The sequence below is a fragment of the Centroberyx gerrardi genome, chromosome 14 (assembly GCF_048128805.1).
Source record: "Centroberyx gerrardi isolate f3 chromosome 14, fCenGer3.hap1.cur.20231027, whole genome shotgun sequence".
Lineage (NCBI taxonomy): Eukaryota > Metazoa > Chordata > Actinopteri > Beryciformes > Berycidae > Centroberyx > Centroberyx gerrardi.
The window spans coordinates 8,957,136-8,975,242 of NC_136010.1; the positions used below are offsets into that span (position 1 = coordinate 8,957,136).

The following is an 18,107-nucleotide window of genomic DNA, read 5'->3' on the forward strand; positions in this document are numbered from 1 at the left end:
CAAATCCCATTTGAAGTGTGTGCAGTTGTGATTTCCTCCACTATTTTCTGTGAAACTGCTGTGTTTCGTTGTCTGGGAACCGACATGCAGAGTGAGCAAATTAAGCGGTGATGTTTTCTCTGCAAAACTGGGTTAAACATGGGGGTCGCTGCATTGTGCGATAAGCACAGATCTTGCAACCATTTGCACTTTTCTTTGTGCGTTCCCAAAATTAGACAAACTAGTCATACAGGAGAATTTACATTCAGTCCTGTGAATGCTTGAGAAATAAGACCTAATGACTTTTGCAGCTTAACACACGCAGACAAGGCACAATGCTCATGCACTTACATACACATTCCACGTACACGCAAACACACACACACACACACACACACACACACACACACATTCACTCACTCACTCACACACACCGGAGGAAGTAATACCTTCAGGGGTTTGCTATTAAGATGGTTAATCCGTGGGCCTCAAGAGGCAGGATAAAATATTCCTGGAGGAAGCTTTTCACAACAAGCTCCTAGGATCAAGTGCATGAATAAATTACAGGCATAATTAAAGGAAATGTCAAATGGCTGCTGTATGGAGCATTATTAACGATGCCCTGGCCGTGTTAAAGGATCCTGGGCCAGAAGTGAGGATGATCAATGTGGGTTTAATGGGGTTCCTGGTAGACTGAGGGACTACAGGACTGACGGTAATAGAGCTAGGCTTCATTGGGGCCCAACACAGGTATTGACCTGTGTGTGTGTGCGTGTGTGTGTGTGTGAGGGGTGGGGGTGGGGGATACAGAGGGCAATGTGACTGTGGGAGTAAGCTGCAGAACAGTTTGTGCGTGTCGATATGTGTGTGTGTGGGCGCAGGCATGTTTGAGAGAGAGAGAGAGAGAGAGAGAGAGAGAGAAAGAGAACGAGGAGAGAGGAAGAGTGTGAATAAAAAAGAGAAAGGGAGAGAGAGAAAATTCGAATTCCAAATTTTGACAAGTCCAGCCAAAAGCAGCAACATTCAAAACAGAGAGAGGGAGAGAGAGAGAGAGAGAGAGAGAGAGAGAGAGAGAGAGGGAGAGAGATAAAGCAGTCAGTGTCTGTGCAGTGTTATCCTGGGACACTCGTCTTTTCACAGTGAACCACAGCTGTCAGAGGATGCTCATCAAAAACAGAAACGCGCGAGCCCACTCCGGGCTCAGCACAGCAACACACCGTTTCTGTTTCCTTCAGTTGGAGTATCACTTTCGAATCACATACCATGACAAAATCCCCGGTGAAATCTATCACGGTCCGACTCAATTGCCGAGCGCAGTCGTGAATTAGCGGGGGGAAATATCACCTGAGACACACCGCGTTTGTATACATCTCTGTTTCAGCCGCTTAGATTTCAACAACCGGTGCTGCTTCTTTTTTTCTTCTTTTTTTTTTTTTACGCAGTGACTGGTAGTGGTGACCGAGGCTCGCCGTCTCCCTGCAGCTCCCTCGTCTGGCGGACGGGGGCGCAAGTTCTCCGACAGGTGCGTCTCCCTCCCTCCCGTACCTTCCCTTCCCTTCCATTCCCTTCCCTTCCCCTCCCAGCGCTGCTGCCCGGACTGGATCCTCCATCGCCTCATCGCCACTTCGCAGCAGCAAGGCGATCTGACTTGATGCGCATAATACATAATCTCTGCAAGATCGCTCCCCGGCCGCCCAATTTCACAAATTACGTGTGTTGGTTTTCGAGAGCGTAAACCTAGGAGAGAGTCGAGCCTGTTACTGGGGGATATTTCAAATGTGATTCAGCACAGCAAACAGCGTGGGTGTTGTTTTTTTTCTTTCTTTCTTTTCTTTTTCTTTTTTTTTTTTTTTTTGGACGGGAGAAAAGAGCGATATGAAACGCGTGTATTTATGCCTCCTGCGTTGCCCGTTATCACTGACTGACCACTGGCTCCATTTCACCTGTATGAACGACCTTGCGATTGTGACCGAAATTTGTCAAGTAAGGTTTCCATGGAGGATCCATCTGTCGCTTTTTCTATGAGAACTGAATTTGGTTTCTGCTGGTCTCAAGATATTTCAAGATAAGGGGAGGCAAGGTAAGAAAAAAAAAAAAATAGCCTATGAGCGCGCTTGACAATTGTGGACGTGCACACATCCAGAAGCTCCCTCCTAAATTATTTACACAGTGATATCTATATGCTAAAATATTTATCTAGTGTTGATGGGCTCTCATATCGGCCTGTATACTGACTCGAAGTAGCCCATACATTAATATTTTGATCATAATTGTTTGTTTGAGGCTGGAGCAACGTGAGGCGCAGCATGCCCTCCCAACTGCAACCAATTCCTCCACACACTGTCTATTTATGAGGGGAATATACTGATACACAGGCGCTGGCTCTTGAAATAAAGAGTTGGTTTTAAGGCTTAACCGTGTCATTCTTGTCTAAGTGATGCAGAGACGCAGTTACGTTAGACTGACTGTGGTATTTTAGTCTCTATCTACCCCAGTCGTCTCATGAACCGCTGTGTAGTCTCTAGTATAATGCCACACTGCAGCCTAGCTTCACTTCACCTCACCTCCTGAAATGTGTAGGCCAGCACACTTAAGGGCCAGCTCGGCTTGAGGTGGACGTGCCTGTGTGTTGTGCTTGCATGCAGTGCCTGCTCATAAAGAAGCCAAATGCATAAAAGTGTGGAGTGTTTTCAAGGAGCCTCATCCAAGGATGTCTTATTCAAAGAAAAGAAAGGAAAAAAAAAAAACCTTGAGCAAGCCTTGGTAAGGGGGTGGCAGTGATTGACTAAGCATCTCCAGAGATACAGTAGCAGAAAAAAGGTGCAAACATACACACACACACACACACACACACACACATATATCCTTTCTACCCTGCAACATGCACCAGGTAATTGCATACCTGTATGTCACCCATGTCAATTAAAATATTTCTGATGAATGCAGCACTGGCCTTCTAAGTCAGTCCACTCCCACTCCTCCAGATGGGCAATCTATTTAACCAGCGTGTTACTTGGATACTGGCTGTGAGTGTGGTGGAGGTGGTAGATATGGTGATTATACACTGTTTCTTAATGTCAGTCAACCCGTTGCTGTATTGGCAGAGGAAGACACACTCGTTGCTTGCGAGTGATTCACCATTCTCACCACCTTCTATCACTGTCATCATCAACACCATCATCCGTGAGGACAAGTTGAGTGTGTGTGTGTGTGTGTGTGTGCGTGTACATTCATATATGTACAAGTGAATCTTTGTGTGCTTGGCTCCCATGTAATATCACTGACAGTGTGCTGTAGCTCAGTATTTTGCATTAGTAAATGATTTATTAGGTTCTCATGGCATCAACTGCTAAGCGGCGCCTTCCCTGACAAAAACCCCATTACGAATGCATACCATAACATGCAAAGTTGACACTGGTGTAATACCCACTGTACCTTCCACACACCAATCCTTAGTCCTGAGATGCCAGCAGTTTTCGCACTGTGGGCCTATCACTGAGGTATGGCATGCAGGACTCCTCTTGAGAGGAAGCGTACAAATCCAATTTAGGAGACTTTGGCGAGGAAAAAGGACCCAGCAAACATGAAAGGCAGGGAAGAAAATCCTGGCTGAGACCCCACGTGTCTGATTTGACATCCAGGCAGCTGACAAACAATTAGACCCTCCATAAGTAGCGCTCTGAACCAGGCTAGCCCCGGGATTAGGCCGCAAATGAGCCACACATCACGGCTTATGTCTACTAAATAGAAAGTGTGCGCGTGTGTGTGTGTGGAGGCAGGGTGTTAGTGTGTATGCTTTATACACCGTGAGCATCTGAGGTTAGTGTGTAGGTGTGCGTGGGTGTTTCATTTCTGTTGTGTGACATTTAGTAGATTGGTGTCTTCACCAGACACTGGCCTTAATATATCTTCAACACCTCTTGAAGAAATGTGTGCGTATATGTGTTTGTGTGTACAAACCAGCTATAAATGTGCATCTCTCCATGCAGGTGTGCATTAACGTACATACATGTGCGTATCTAAGCCACTGCATCCACGTACGTGTGACTGCTCGCCTACCTACTGTGTTATCGCGGGTTCTCTGTTGTGTGTATGTTTGACATTTCATAATTGCATCATTACTCGCCCAGTCTCCTCCTGCAAGAGGCCGGTGCATTGCAATTTGCAACACATGCTATGAGCAGACAGACACTTGCCCTTGATTATGGACCTGGGTGGAATAGCTTTCTCATCAGGCTGTCTTGATTCACCCCAGCATGTGGGGAGACACATGCTGCTGTGGGTGAATCTAATTGATTGGATGGCACCCAATTCCCAGGTCCAAGCCTCCTCAGGCAGCCAGAGAGTGAATCCGTCCAAGTGAAGGATGAGCCTGGGCGTCGGTCGCTCCCTTAATAGATTGGCATGGGCCTCATCCCATATGCCTCTGATATCACCCTCAGATTGGGCATCTCTGGATAAAAGTTGGCCACACCGCAGGCCACGCAAGGACACTGCTTGGATTTTCACTGATTAGAAATGTGAGAAATGACATAGGTGCCAAATGCCAAACCCAATTGTATTGCAATTATATTTCCAAAACTAAAATTTACAGTACACCTGTCCCCTCCTGATAAGCGTAATGTTGAAAGCGGGATGAATCTGTTGGGGCTGTTTTTTATGAGGCTACACATTAGTCTGAGTTTGGTATTTTACAGCAAAATTCTTGTTCCAACAGGTCAAGCTCCCCTCTTTCAGAGAATAAGAGTGTCATTTCAAAGCTTATTGGATGAGAGTCTCATTCGCCCTTGGCTGCCAAAGATGACGTTGCCATGGAAACAGCTTCTACTGTTATCAATCATCGACTGTCTGGCAGGTAAAACATCTTTTTATACGAGTAATGATTCTTTCGTGTGTGGACATTTACAGTTGCGGGATGATATCTGACGAGCTGAAAATCACTGTCAGCGTCAGAAATGATGGGATGCCCCAAGTTTAAAGGAACACTCCTCAATATTGACTTCCACTCACAATACAGTCACAATACTCACTCACCTCTGATTGTAACCTGATGGAGAAACGTTTGATGTCGTTTCCTTGTCTTTTATATCTAAGCCACTTACTAGAGAGTTACAATAACTCACAAGCACAGCGAAGACCTTCACTGGTATTGACAAAGAGTAGCGGGGGTGGAGACTTCTTTAAAGTCACAATGAAATGAAAAATGACTTTTTCACCATGTTAGCGAATTCCCTATATCCTAATATCATATCATACTGTACACCTATTTACCAATAAATACCAAATCATTCACAGAATATGTTTTTTTCTCTATTGTCATATCAAAATCCCATTGCTTTCACTTGCTGGAAAATGGCGTCTTTTTAGCGGTTACTTCATGGCGTCCCAGTAGTTTTGAACAATCCCGCCCTCCACCCCTCCTATCATATAAAACCTGCACCTTAATAACTTTCAAAGTGACATAAGTTGCAACACTGTACTGTGCATTTTTGGGTGTTCACCCCTGAAAAAACCCTGTTTCCTTTTCCTAAGACGCTGTTGTTGTGTCCCATTTATTCATTTTGAAGGATCTGGAATTTGTGACAACTCAAGATTATATGCAAAGTACTGAGTCACTTTCCATGTTTGTTATGGTCCGACTTCTTCCACATTTGAACGGCCCCTCCCTGCGTTATGTCCCTCCCAACATCCTATATTTCAACTGGAAATACGTGAAATTATGGAAGCCTGATACCATCGAAATGTCGTTTCCTTCTGACTTTACTGTTACTGTGTCTGACAGAATGTCTGGACAGTGGATCGTACCATGGTCCAAGATGGAGGATGGAACCGGGCGACTTGTTCATTCCTGTCGACTCTATAGAGGAGGAGGCGACTCTGACCTGTGATGCTAAGGGCATCCCCCCTCCTCAGTACAGGTACGAGCACGTTCACATTAAGGTATAGGCTTAAATATAGATATATTCTTCCCATTTATTGTAGCCATCTTACGCCAGGCATTACAGCTCTCCCTCCATGTAAAGCCTATCACAAGCATTTGATTGAGGATTTGTGAATTCCAAGATTATGTTGTTTGTGTGTAATATGCAGGAGCTTACTCCCCTATTAATTTTCCCCAAATTAGAATGAAAAGCATGTAGGCGCTCTAAGCACTGGCATCATTATGGCTTTACTGATTCATATTGACTAACACGCCGCCAATCTGCCTCTTGTCTCACCAGATAGCATCTAAGTGACACATGTGCAGCATCTTAATGATCGTCTCCGCTTATAAAACACCATGAGACCAGCGTAGGTTGCTCGACACCAGTCGGCACTAACAGGCATTGATTATAAGTATCTTTGGCGTTCGACAGTGGAATTACTGCGGCACAGCCAGCGCAGATGAGCTGAATGATAGTGGTGTGGAGTGCGTACACTCATTATTGCAGGCTTTTCACATTCCCCCAGCTAAGATGAGGTATTTCCGTGCGCTGATTAAAGGTGAGATGAGCATGTTTAACGTGGCGTCTTTTCGAGCCGGCTGTGCTTGGCTCTGCGTGCCCTCAGCACCTCTCCAGCTCCTCTCTTGAAGTGTAAATGGGCTCACACCGCTCCCTCCCCCTCCTTCTCTCTCTCCTCTCTCTTCCTTCTCTCTGCCAGTCCTGTCACTCACAGGAGATGGGGTTCCCATATCCACATTGTAGCAGCATAATAGCTCATGGGAGAAAACCATGTATTATACACAAAAGGCTTCTTCTCCACAGTGGGCCCTTGAAGTGATGCACCGCCTGTTTTTTTTATTCTTTGCCTTACCTTACCTTACCTTACCTTGACCTGAAGTGGAAAAACATGTGGCTCAAGACTGCAGAATGATCCAGCCAGAATACTTCTTCTCTACTCTCTCCATAGTCAGATGGTCAGACAGCCTGTGCTCCTGAAATGAGACTCAAGCAAAGTAATTAGGTTTGGAGTTGCTATTCAATCTCCTGCCCAGTGTTCAGGACAACATTGAACAATAGAGTCACTTCAGAGCGGGTCAAAAAGAGGTGAAAATGGTGACTGAGGGATAAAGTGGCGCATGCATGTGCGTCCACACACACAAACAGACGCACACACACACACACCAGCATATGCACCCGAGCACACACCGTTAGCTACTCCAGCCCTCTGGGTATTCTATCATGCAGATAGATCTATGCTCATATAAAATGCATCTCAAAGTCCTTACTCTAAGATGTAGTAGGGTTACTCTGCACACAGAAACACAGCCGCCAAGGGCTCTTAGAGTATGAGTGTCTAGAAAACGGCAGCAAACACCCATCAACTTCCAAAGGTTTTGACATATTCTTTAAGAAATTATTTTGAAGGTTAGACTTGAAAGCTTTTGGAAAGTTGGTTGTTATGCCCTGCGCCTCTTTCATTTCCACTTAAGCAAAGCGGAGTTGAGGAACATGACTGAAGGAAAGAAATAGTTATTTTCTATGCCTTGAGAAAAATGATGGAACGTTTTGGAAAAGCGCTCTGTCCTTGAACCCATCAATGCTCCATTTATAAATAGCATTTAAACTTAGAGTTAGAAAGCACTTTGGTGACAGAGAATGACAGTCTTTCCTTGATGAATTATGGTACTTGTTTAATTCAGCGAATTAACCTCATGTTTTAAAGAGTTCTTTTAGGTGCTCCATCTATTTCATAGTGCAACCTGAACTAGTGTCTCTTTTTTTTTCTTCCCACGCCTGTTCAAGTGTGGGAAGGATGTAATGGAGGGAGAGAAGTGGTGTGCAAGGCTTTTTGTGGTACGTGAACACACTGTTACCTCTTGCCAGGTGCTAATGCTGTCTCCTTATGAGAAGACAAAGGTGGAATAATGTCACAATAAACAAAGAAAAGTGATTATGGTTAAGACTATGGCAATATCTAGGTTGGCTATTGCCCTTCAGTAGTGGAGAAAAGAGCTTAGTATAAAATACCAGATAAGCTAAGATAAAATGAAACTTTAATGATCCCTGTGGGGAAATTGGGTAGTTGCAGCAGAAAAGAAAAGAAAAGAAAAATAGAATAAAAAAAAGAAAAAAGAAAAATACAATCTAAATAAGAATATTGCAAGTGGGGGTTATATAAACATACAAAACCAACAATTTTAACACCAGAACATGTTAAGTAGAATGAATGAATGAAAAGTATGGTAAAAGTATGGATTACTGCATTGTTAGGGTGTGCAAAATAACAGCAGTAGAGCTTACTGAGGTAAAGAAATAGACTACAAAATTAGAAAGATCAATACACGTGGCTGTTGTTATGTGAAAACCTTGTGACGCCAACTTCAATTGAAGGATTACATGGTCCGGTATGGGTTAAAAAAATTCTCTGACCTCTTGGGCTTGTGAAACCCTTTCAAAACCTATTGGAAAACATAAAAAATGCATTGCCATCAAGCTAAAACAAGGCTGTTTTTCTCAGTTCCTAAAAAGTTGACATTTTGGAGATACAAGGTTTACAAATGACAAGGGTAAGAAAACATAAAGAAAACAGATATGTGAATTTATGGCAAATATACATGGCAGAGGCCATTCATATGTATAGAAAGTGTGTAGGCATGTAGATGTGCGTTTTAAAACTATACACCTTGTCAATATATTCACTTTACAGATGTGGATATAGATGCAGGTGTACTGTCTCTGCCAGGCTATCCTTTGTGTTTGACAGCTTTGATGAAAAAGTATGGATGCCAAAAAGCCACCACCATGAATTTCATCCTGCCCATTTCAACCTGGAAGCCCATAAACTCCTAAGCACAAAGATGTATTATCCTTACTTCATTGAGTTGCGTTCTGAAACTCTGCCTGCTGTCAGACCACCTTGGTGGGTAGAAAGAAATGGACAGTGCATGTTGCCAGGGACTGATGGTGTCTTTGCCCTCACAGATGGTCATTGAATGGGACTCTCATAAATCTGGGCCTGGATCACCGGCGGCGTCTGTCTGGGGGCAACCTCATTATAAGGAGTCTGGACCGTTACCAGGATGTAGGGATGTACCAGTGTATGGCCTACAACACTGTAGGAGCTATCCTCAGCAGGAGAGCAAGTCTACAGTTTGCCTGTAAGTTATGGTATATGTCAGCATTTCCCCAACTATGGGTTACTCATGCGGTTACTCGCTTCTCATAGACAGTGAATGGAGGTGTTTGCCTTGTGAAATCACATCTGGTTTGCATCTGGCGTGGTGCAGGCCTACTTCTTCTAACGTGTTTTCATTGGCCCGGTTAATTTGTCATTTAGGTCCTAGGTCGAAAACGGTTTAAGAACCATAGCATCTGATAATATCTTGTGTTGTATTTTGGTTTATAATTGCAATACTTTACAATATCCTGCATGTGTAAACACCCTGGGGTACTTAAAATAATCTGTGTCCTCTATCTCACTCTGGCGCTCTCTCTCAGGCATTGCAGCACTTTTCAAATTACGATCACAAGTGCAATACTTAAGACAATTTCCTCCGACCATATGGGCCTGTGTCTGCGTCTTGTTGGAAGCTTTCACTCGGCTCTGTTTTACTCTGACGTTTAAGATGATGCGGCGATCTCTCTTCATTTCCTCCCTCAGACTTGGATCATTTTAAAGTCCACACCAGAAGTGCGGTGTCGGTTCGAGAGGGACAAGGAGTGGTGTTACTTTGTGGGACGCCCACATCTTCAGGAGGTAAACTCTCAAACCCCACAACCTGAGCTGAATTTTGCAAGTTCTAACTGGGCATTTTGGCAAGATTAAAACACTCTCCTGCTAGTATTGACTAACCTGATGAATAATCCCATTTAATACATTTAATCACATTTAATATCACATTACATGGTATCCATATTTGGCTCATATGCACCCTTATTTGTCTTCCAGACCTTACTTATGCATGGGTCTTCAACGAGTATCCATACTTTGTTCAGCAAGACAATCGGCGTTTCGTCTCTCAGGAGACGGGAAACCTGTACATTGCCAAGGTGGAACCCTCTGATGTGGGAAACTACACTTGTGTAGTGATGAACAGCGTCACAAAGGGCAAAGTTCATAGCTCACCTACGTCTCTGATCCTCAGGACAGATGGTAAGATATACTGAAACGTTCATGTCCATAATCTTTTTTATCTTTGATCTTATTTATCTTACAGTTATCCAAGTATTTACTTGAATTATTTAATTCCTGTTTCACCCTGTTCCACTGCTTTTAAAATTCATTTTGAGTATTCTGCTTTTATTTTGACTGTCAAATGAAGTTATTATTATTATCATTATTATTATTATTAGTAGTAGTAGTAGTAGTATTATGTGGTAAATAAGCTTTTTTAGTCATATTATGAGGACTTTTTCTTTTAGAGTGGCTTTAAAATCAACATACTTTCTGTCCCGTCTTTGATGCACTGTAGTTGAGTCACAGATTGCTAATGCCAGTAAGTAAAAAGTTGCTCCTCAATGTAGGCCAGTAAACAAAGTACCCAAATCTTTCCTTTGCTGACTTAGCTTTTCTTATAATTTGTATTCCCTTTAAAAGCTTTCCCTGTGCTTTCAGATGAATTCTCATGCCAATTCTCCTCAGTGGTCTGTTGTTCTATTCTCCGTTGTGCTTTAACAGAAAAAGAGAGTAAACATCGCCTTTGGAATGAATTAAACATAAGTCATACGTCATTAAACCGTTATATCGAGTGTTCTGGTCGCTCAACCAGTTAGTTTCTGCACATGCTGTATTGTACTCGCAGCTGCTTAGGTTTAAATCCCATCACATCACTTTCTGCTCCTGGTCCAGTCTGTCCTCACTGGATACTGACAGAAACAATAAAATACCAGAGGCTGCTGGACTGCCCACTCAAGCTTTAAAATGATGAATAAATAAAACTGCCAGACTATCTGAAAAAGAGATCTCCAACATGCTCTGTGTATTCCACCAGCGAGAGCTTTAAATTATTCGTGGCTGTTATTTCACTGAACTCTTGTGACTGCACACTTAAGCAGTGTACTGCTTTGAGTTCACCCAAGAGAGAATGTTTGCCCATGTGCCTTTTCTTTTTCCTCTGTTAGTTTTACCATGCTATTGTTTGGCCCATAATGCAAGCCATATTGCTTGTAAGTCATGAATAATGGACGACTGAGCAAGTACTTGTGCTTGCACTTCATAGGAGTGATGGGTGAATATGAGCCGAAAATAGAAGTTCATTTCCCAGACAACGTACCCGCCGCAAAAGGATCAACAGTTACGCTGGAGTGTTTCGCCCTTGGGAAGTAAGCCGGATTTCTTGAAGCATGTTTTCAATCTTCCTCCGTCTTTCATTCCAGTCGAAGAATCCCCAGATTTCTATATAGTAATGTTACTGTGGCAATTATGTCTCTTAGAGTGCGGCATCACGCCATGATTGGTCTCAGCACCATGTAAGCCGGCGTTTTTGTTGTCAAAATTGTGGACGGTTTCATGGATGCCTTCTTCTAAAAGAGGCTTTCTCTTTGTTCACTGGGTAAAGTGTGAATAGGCTTTAAGCTGCATCAAACATTATGTGGTAGGACTATAAAGACAGGCACACCCACGAGTCGAGCTGGGGTCGTAAAGCTTAAAAGGAACTTAAATCAAGAGGCAGCCGTAAGAATCTCCTCTGAGGCTTACATCCTGTCTCTCTCCTCCAGTCCCGTCCCAGAGATCACCTGGAAGAGGGCCAACGGCGTTCCTTTCCCCAGCAAAGTCAAGATGAAGTACTCAAACGCCGTGCTGGAGATCCCCAGCTTCCAGCAGGACGACACGGGAGGCTACGAGTGCGTGGCAGAGAACAAGATGGGCAAGAACACAGCCACCGGCCGACTGGCCTTCTATGGTACTGAGACCCTAAGGCAACACATAGCAGATACTAACTGTAAAATTGTTAAGATATTGAGATGTATTATTATATAGATATTATGAATTTCAAAAGAGGTTGGATGTGTTGATTTGGACAAAATTTGTGCCTCATTTTGTACTTCTTAAATTTTAATACTGTTGCTGATAGTATTGCATAATGAAATAGGGCTGCAACTAACGATTGTTTTCATTATTGATTATGCTATCAATTATTTTTCTGATTAATTGTTTAGTCTATAAAATGGCAAAAACAATGACAAATGCTCATCACAGTCCAAAGTGATTTGTAAAATCGTTTACTTAGTCTGACCAGCAGCCAAAAAACACAAAGTATTCATTTCATAATGACATGAAACAGAGAAAATCAAGCAAATCTTAGCATTTGTGAAGGTGAAGCTGTAACCAGCAAATGTGTGGTATTCTTACTTGAGCGAAATTATAATCGATTAATTTTCTGTTGATCAATTGTTTCAGCGCTACAGTGAAACCAAGAATTGGTGTAAGTGGTGAGAAAGTGTGTGGGTGAAAAATCACTTGCTTAACAGCTAATTATTAAATACAAAGCAGAAAAAAAGCTCACTGTCTTCCTCCCAGATAGTAAGCACAGTTGATTTTAATTTTACTGCACTTATTAAATTGTTGACTCTTGGCTTGCTTCCGCTTCTGTGCTTTCCATGGTCTTGTGACAGAGGGAAAATAACACTTGTGTAATTGGAGTTGACAGCATGTTCCTGCAAAGTGAGCTGTGCATTTTAACAAGAGCTAAACGCTCAACCTGCAAAGCTTCTTGAAAAGCCGTAAATATGTAAGAGCGAAGAAACGGGGCTTTGTGTGCCGGCTGGGAAACAGACACAGGTGATGCTTATTATGCACAGTAGTCAGGTGGGGGGTGGGGATGGGTGACGGGAGGGAGGAGGGTGCTCTTCACCCATCATAAGAGCTTCCTGCTCCCTGGTGCTTCTAGTGTTTTGTGCTAATCTTGAATTGCCAGAGGGTGCTGACACATTTAAGAGATGGAACGGAGTGATACCCTACATTCACTCTTCTCTATTCACCAAGAGGACTCATCTTTAAAGACAAATCCCCCCTCCCGACTCTTATGATCTGCACTGATTTAGACTGTCAATCAAACAAATGTTTTCCTTAGTGCTATATTGGATGCAGCAAATTCAGTGAGATACGGTCTTGCTCCTTAAAAAAAATCCATCCTCCTGATTCTCTTCAGGTATTTCAGTGGAGTGTATTTTGTATTTTCCTCAGCCAAGCCTCAGTGGATCCAGACCATGAAGGACACGGCCCTGGCTATAGAGGAGAGGCTTTACTGGGAGTGTCGAGCCAATGGCAAGCCCAAGCCCTCCTACACCTGGCTGAAGAATGGACAAGCGCTGGTCTCCGAGGTAAAAACGCTGCCTGCTGTCTACCACCTACCAGTACTTTGTTTCACAGACGTAATCCTCAGCTTCGGCTTTGGCTCATTCTTTCATTTTGTAGAAAAGAACAGTCTGGCACAGAGGAGATTTGTTTTTTTGGAGCGCAATTCACGGTGAGATGAGAGTGTAAACACCTTGCTGAAGAGTATAGTGATGAGACACGGATGCCAGTGTCTCTTATTCTGCTCTTCCTTGGCAGAATACACAGCCAGAGAGTGGATCAGTGTAGTCCCCATGAGATTGCTCCACTTCCTCTGAATGGAGCCAGTGGTTGTTTTCATTATTCATGGTGCATGTTTGAGCTCCTCCAGATTGAGGGACAATGCGTTTAATCTACTGTGAAATATACATGGTAGCAACGGCAGACCACCAGAGAAGTTCTAGTTGTTTCTTTAAGTGGGATGCCTAGCTTTCAACTGAACATTGATTTTATCATGCTGCCAAGATTTATTTTCTTACAGAGCATTAATGATGCTGAGGGCTAGGGATGCTTTATAGAGTGCAGATGTACTCTGTGTGCTATGATAAATACATTAAAAAATTCTAACATCTTTAATACCTTTTAAAGAATATTTTCACTGGTGTAAGATGTGGAATCAGTCGGAATACATTTAACATCTCTATGGTAAAAGAAACTGTGAAACATCCAGTTTTCACGATTTTGGTTTCAAATACAGTTGTGTGAAAAAGTTTGTGAACCCATTGGAATTACCTGGATTTATGCGTTAATTGTTCCTGAAATGCGGTCTGATCTGCACCTCATCTTCGTTATAAACACAATCTGAATAAACAAATAACGCACACACAATTGAACAATCCTTTTTCATGTTTTTATTGAAGCCATTGTTTAAGCATGAAGAGTATAGCCTGGAAAAACTATGTGAACCTCTAGGATCATGACTTGAAATGAAATGGGGGCGGAAGTTGGAGTCAGGTAATCCAATCATTGTGATGACATTGAGATATGGGTTAGAGACGGCTTGCCCTATCAAAAAACCCACAAAAGTTTGGTAATCAACAGAGTTTGCTCTTCACAACAGAGGTCCGTTGAAGTGAAACATGCCCCGATCAAAAGCGATTTCAGAGGACCGCAGAAGAAGAGTTGTTGATGCTCATACGGCTGGACAGGGCTACAGAAGCATCTCTAAAGACTTGGACCTCCATCAATTGACTGTCAGGCAGATAAATGGAACAAATGGAAGAGATTCAGCACTGTTGCCACTCTCCCAAGGAGTGGGCGTTCTGCAAAAATCGTTGCAAGAGTGCCATACAAATCTCAGGGAAGTGACAAAGAACTCCAGGGTAACGGCTTAGGACCCGCAGGCATCTCTTGCACCTGCTAATGTCTGTTTTCATGAGTCCACAATAAGAAAAACATTGAAACGAGAGCGGTGTTCATGGAAATATACCGAGGAGGAAACCACTTTTCTCGAAAACAAAAACATGGCTGCCTGTCAAATTTGCTAAAGACCACCTGGATGGAACACTACTGGCTAAAGAGTGAAAAAGAGATAACGGTGTATTCCAAGATGTTTCGGCATATGTCTTCATCACGGTATAATGCTGCCGGAACAGTGTTCTGTGGACAGATGAGACAAAAGATTAAGTTGAATGTTGTGTCTGGAAGAAAAAAAAACATTGCATACAAAGACTAGAACCTCATTCAAACCGTGAAGCATGGTGGCGGGAGCATCAAGGTTCGGGGCTGCTTCAGGCTCCGGACAGCTTGCAATCACTGAGGGATCAATGAATTCCAAATTGTATCGGGGAAATCCTACAGGAGAAAATCAGGGTAACCGTTTGTGATCTGAAACTTAACAGAGGTTGGGTCACACAGCGCGACAGTGACCCAAAGCACAGAAGTAAATCTACAACAGAAGGGCTTAAACTAATGAAAATTAGCATGTTGGAATGACCAAGTCGTGACCTTAAGCCTATTGAAATGCTTAGGCATGACCTGCAGCGAGTCGTTCATGCAAGACGTCCCGAAAAAAATCAATGAACTCAAACGACTCTGTAAAGAGGAATGATCCAAAATGCTGCTTAACCATTCTGCAGGTCTGGTCCGCAGAATAGGGAACCTTTGAGGTTATTGCTGATATTAGGAGTTTCTACCAGTTCCTGACTCTAAAAGTGCACGTCTTCAATAAAGACATGAAAAAGTACACTTGTTTCTGTTTTATTTTTTTAATTCAGATTGTGTTTATTGTTATGATTTGGATGAAAATCAAACCCACATTTTGGGAGCAAGCACTGCAGGAATCCAGGTAATTCCCAAGGGTTCACAAACTGTTTCTCAAAACTGTGTACGGATAAGAATAATGTTATTGTTGATGTTTTATAAATAAGTGTAGTTCAGTTTAAAGGGTATTTATTGAATGAATTTGAAGACTAAGTCCTTATAGGCACAACAGTCACAATGCTGGACCCTGATTGGCTGACAACTCAAATGAGGTAAATCTGCTGAGTGGAGGCTTTCCAGTTCAAACGCTGCAAATTTGCCTGATTGGAGGGATTTTAGTAATGGTTTAGCGAGATCAAAACCAAGTCCAGTGATGCGTTGACAGGAGTTGGTCTGAAACTGCCTGTCAAAATGGGTGGATTTTTGAAAACGCAGTAACTAAATTAAATTTAGCCACTCTAATGAAATAAAATTTTGACAAATCCTTCATTAAACATCTTTGAACATATATGTATATACATACGGGAAAATTTGAATTCCTATAATAGGGCCCCTTTAAGTCTTGGCAATAATAGCTTTCTGTCATATGTGTCTTCACAGGACAGGATCCATGTGGAGGAGGGAGTCATGTCAGTGTCGGTGCTGACGCTGTCTGATGCCGGCATGTACCAGTGTGTGGCTGAGAATAAACATGGTGTCATATATTTTGGTGCTGAACTTATGGTTTTAGGTAAGATGGCCTTTTATCTCCTCCCTTAAATCCTTGAATCGTCGTTGCCAAAGAATCGTAAAGGTCATCTTACTGTCATTCTAAAGGTTGTCTGGATTAGCGGATAATGGGGTCAGTGAGAATGGTTTTGTGGGGTCAAATGTATTTTCTGATTTATCCCTTCATGATATCCTGATTTACTTTGATGTGACGGTTAGAAAAGGTGAGGATGGGGTGATGGATACATTTTCCTCGAAGGTTGAGCCTATCACGAACGATAAATGTGACCGTATGCTATGCAAACCGATAAAAAGTTACCCTATCGTTGCATTCCTGCAGACTTTCATTGTAAATCATCATGCGTTATATACTTAAAAGAAATTGAAAAAAAAAGCCCAGTAGTGGTTCCATCTTTAGAAATGCGATTCCCATTACAAATGTTTTAGATGTCTGTCTGCATTACATTAGCGTTTGATGACTTTCACAGACCAAATTGAAGCACACTCCAAATGCCCTGTGAGATTTGTTACAGTGTTGTACTCAAGTCCGTTTACTGTTTCCCATCAGCCTCTCCTCCAGACTTCACAGGGAACCTCCTCAGAGCGCTGCTCAAAGCCAAAGCAGGCACTACAGTAACGTTGGAGTGTAAGCCCCAGGCCTATCCCATTGCCAGCATCTTGTGGAAGAAAGGGAACTTGCCTATCCACACCAATGACAGGTAATGACTGACTTTAAAGACTAACCACTTGTCCTCAGTTGAAAATTATGCATTTTCCTATGCTATAGCAGAAGAAATATATGTTCAAAATCTTGATATTAAGGTGCATACATAAGGAATTTAGTATTTTTGTATAAACAGTTTTTTGTCTCCAGCATGGTGTTCTTTCTGTGTAGATGGTGTCAGAAGTGCATGAGTTACCCCTGCTCTTTTAAAGCCTTGGTTGATCTCATGGAGTAACATTCATTAAAGTCACACACACACACACATACACACACACACACACACACACACACACACACACACACACTGCTTAGCTGACAGATGTCCATGATCATGTAAAAAATAGACATCAAGAGTGATACACCATCTGGCAAATGAAGCAATTAAGAAGATCAAAGCTGCTGACCATCGAATAAAAAAATATTCTTCCTTAGCTGTAAAATGCGTTATTGCTTGGAAAAGTTGGAAGGTAAACTGCTGTCTCTCTTTATTGTACATTTACATAGGATTACACTTTCTCCCGATGGAACGCTGAGGCTGGCCAACGTGACCAAGTCTGATGCAGGCAGCTATACCTGCTTCGCCAGGAATAGATTTGGCATGTCCAGTACAACGGGGAGACTCCTTGTTACCGGTAAGCTCCGCTGTTGAACAGCAGAATGTTTGTGAGTTCCACTTAGTAAGCAAAATTTAATGCTAGATATGGATTAACATGAGGGAGGGCCAGTGTACCGCTAAGACTGGAGTCAATAACTTGTGGGTGCAAAATAAAAACAAAATTATGGTTTTACTCTGAGGACAAAACTGTCAAAACTTCAGCAAGTCTCTGCATAATTAACTGACTTGATTTTCTTTTAATATTTAATACAAACCAATGGACACCCCCAGTGAAATTTTCATTGGTAAACTTCTACAAACTCCTGGCTTATCAAAGCTTTCTCTTTCTGTTTGGGTGTTTTATTTTATTGAGCTGTTTTGTCTGACTGCATTTTGCAGTGGGTGCAATAATGCACTTGGAAGGTGTTTGAGAAAATACTCGATCATTGTTTTCCTCAAAGCCGTTGAAACAACCAATTTACCGCAACAAATGAAAGTGCCATGAGTGGAAACAATGAAAGTGTTAGTGAAGAGGTGTTACAGATTATACAGCTATTATTGTCGCAAGTGTGTTTCCAGTGGAGTGATAGTTGAGTGTTCTCCAAGTTTCTTGCTGGTTTTATTAATGTGCTGAATGCT

At 42.5% G+C, this 18,107-nt stretch overlaps 1 protein-coding gene across 1 annotated transcript in view; it reads left to right on the forward strand.

Annotated features, from left to right (window-relative positions):
* The first annotated feature begins 4,779 nt into the window (after window positions 1-4,779).
* The window catches only part of cntn3a.2 (contactin 3a, tandem duplicate 2), a 29,019-nt gene continuing 15,691 nt past the window's right edge, over window positions 4,780-18,107 (forward strand). Inside the window, exons 1-11 of the mRNA XM_071907424.2 lie at window positions 4,780-4,834; window positions 5,762-5,897; window positions 8,886-9,061; window positions 9,565-9,660; window positions 9,853-10,056; window positions 11,123-11,225; window positions 11,622-11,806; window positions 13,090-13,226; window positions 16,042-16,171; window positions 16,718-16,868; window positions 17,378-17,505. Of these exons, the coding sequence (XP_071763525.1) occupies window positions 4,780-4,834; window positions 5,762-5,897; window positions 8,886-9,061; window positions 9,565-9,660; window positions 9,853-10,056; window positions 11,123-11,225; window positions 11,622-11,806; window positions 13,090-13,226; window positions 16,042-16,171; window positions 16,718-16,868; window positions 17,378-17,505 (1,501 nt within the window). The remainder of the gene's footprint in view (window positions 4,835-5,761; window positions 5,898-8,885; window positions 9,062-9,564; window positions 9,661-9,852; window positions 10,057-11,122; window positions 11,226-11,621; window positions 11,807-13,089; window positions 13,227-16,041; window positions 16,172-16,717; window positions 16,869-17,377; window positions 17,506-18,107) is intronic.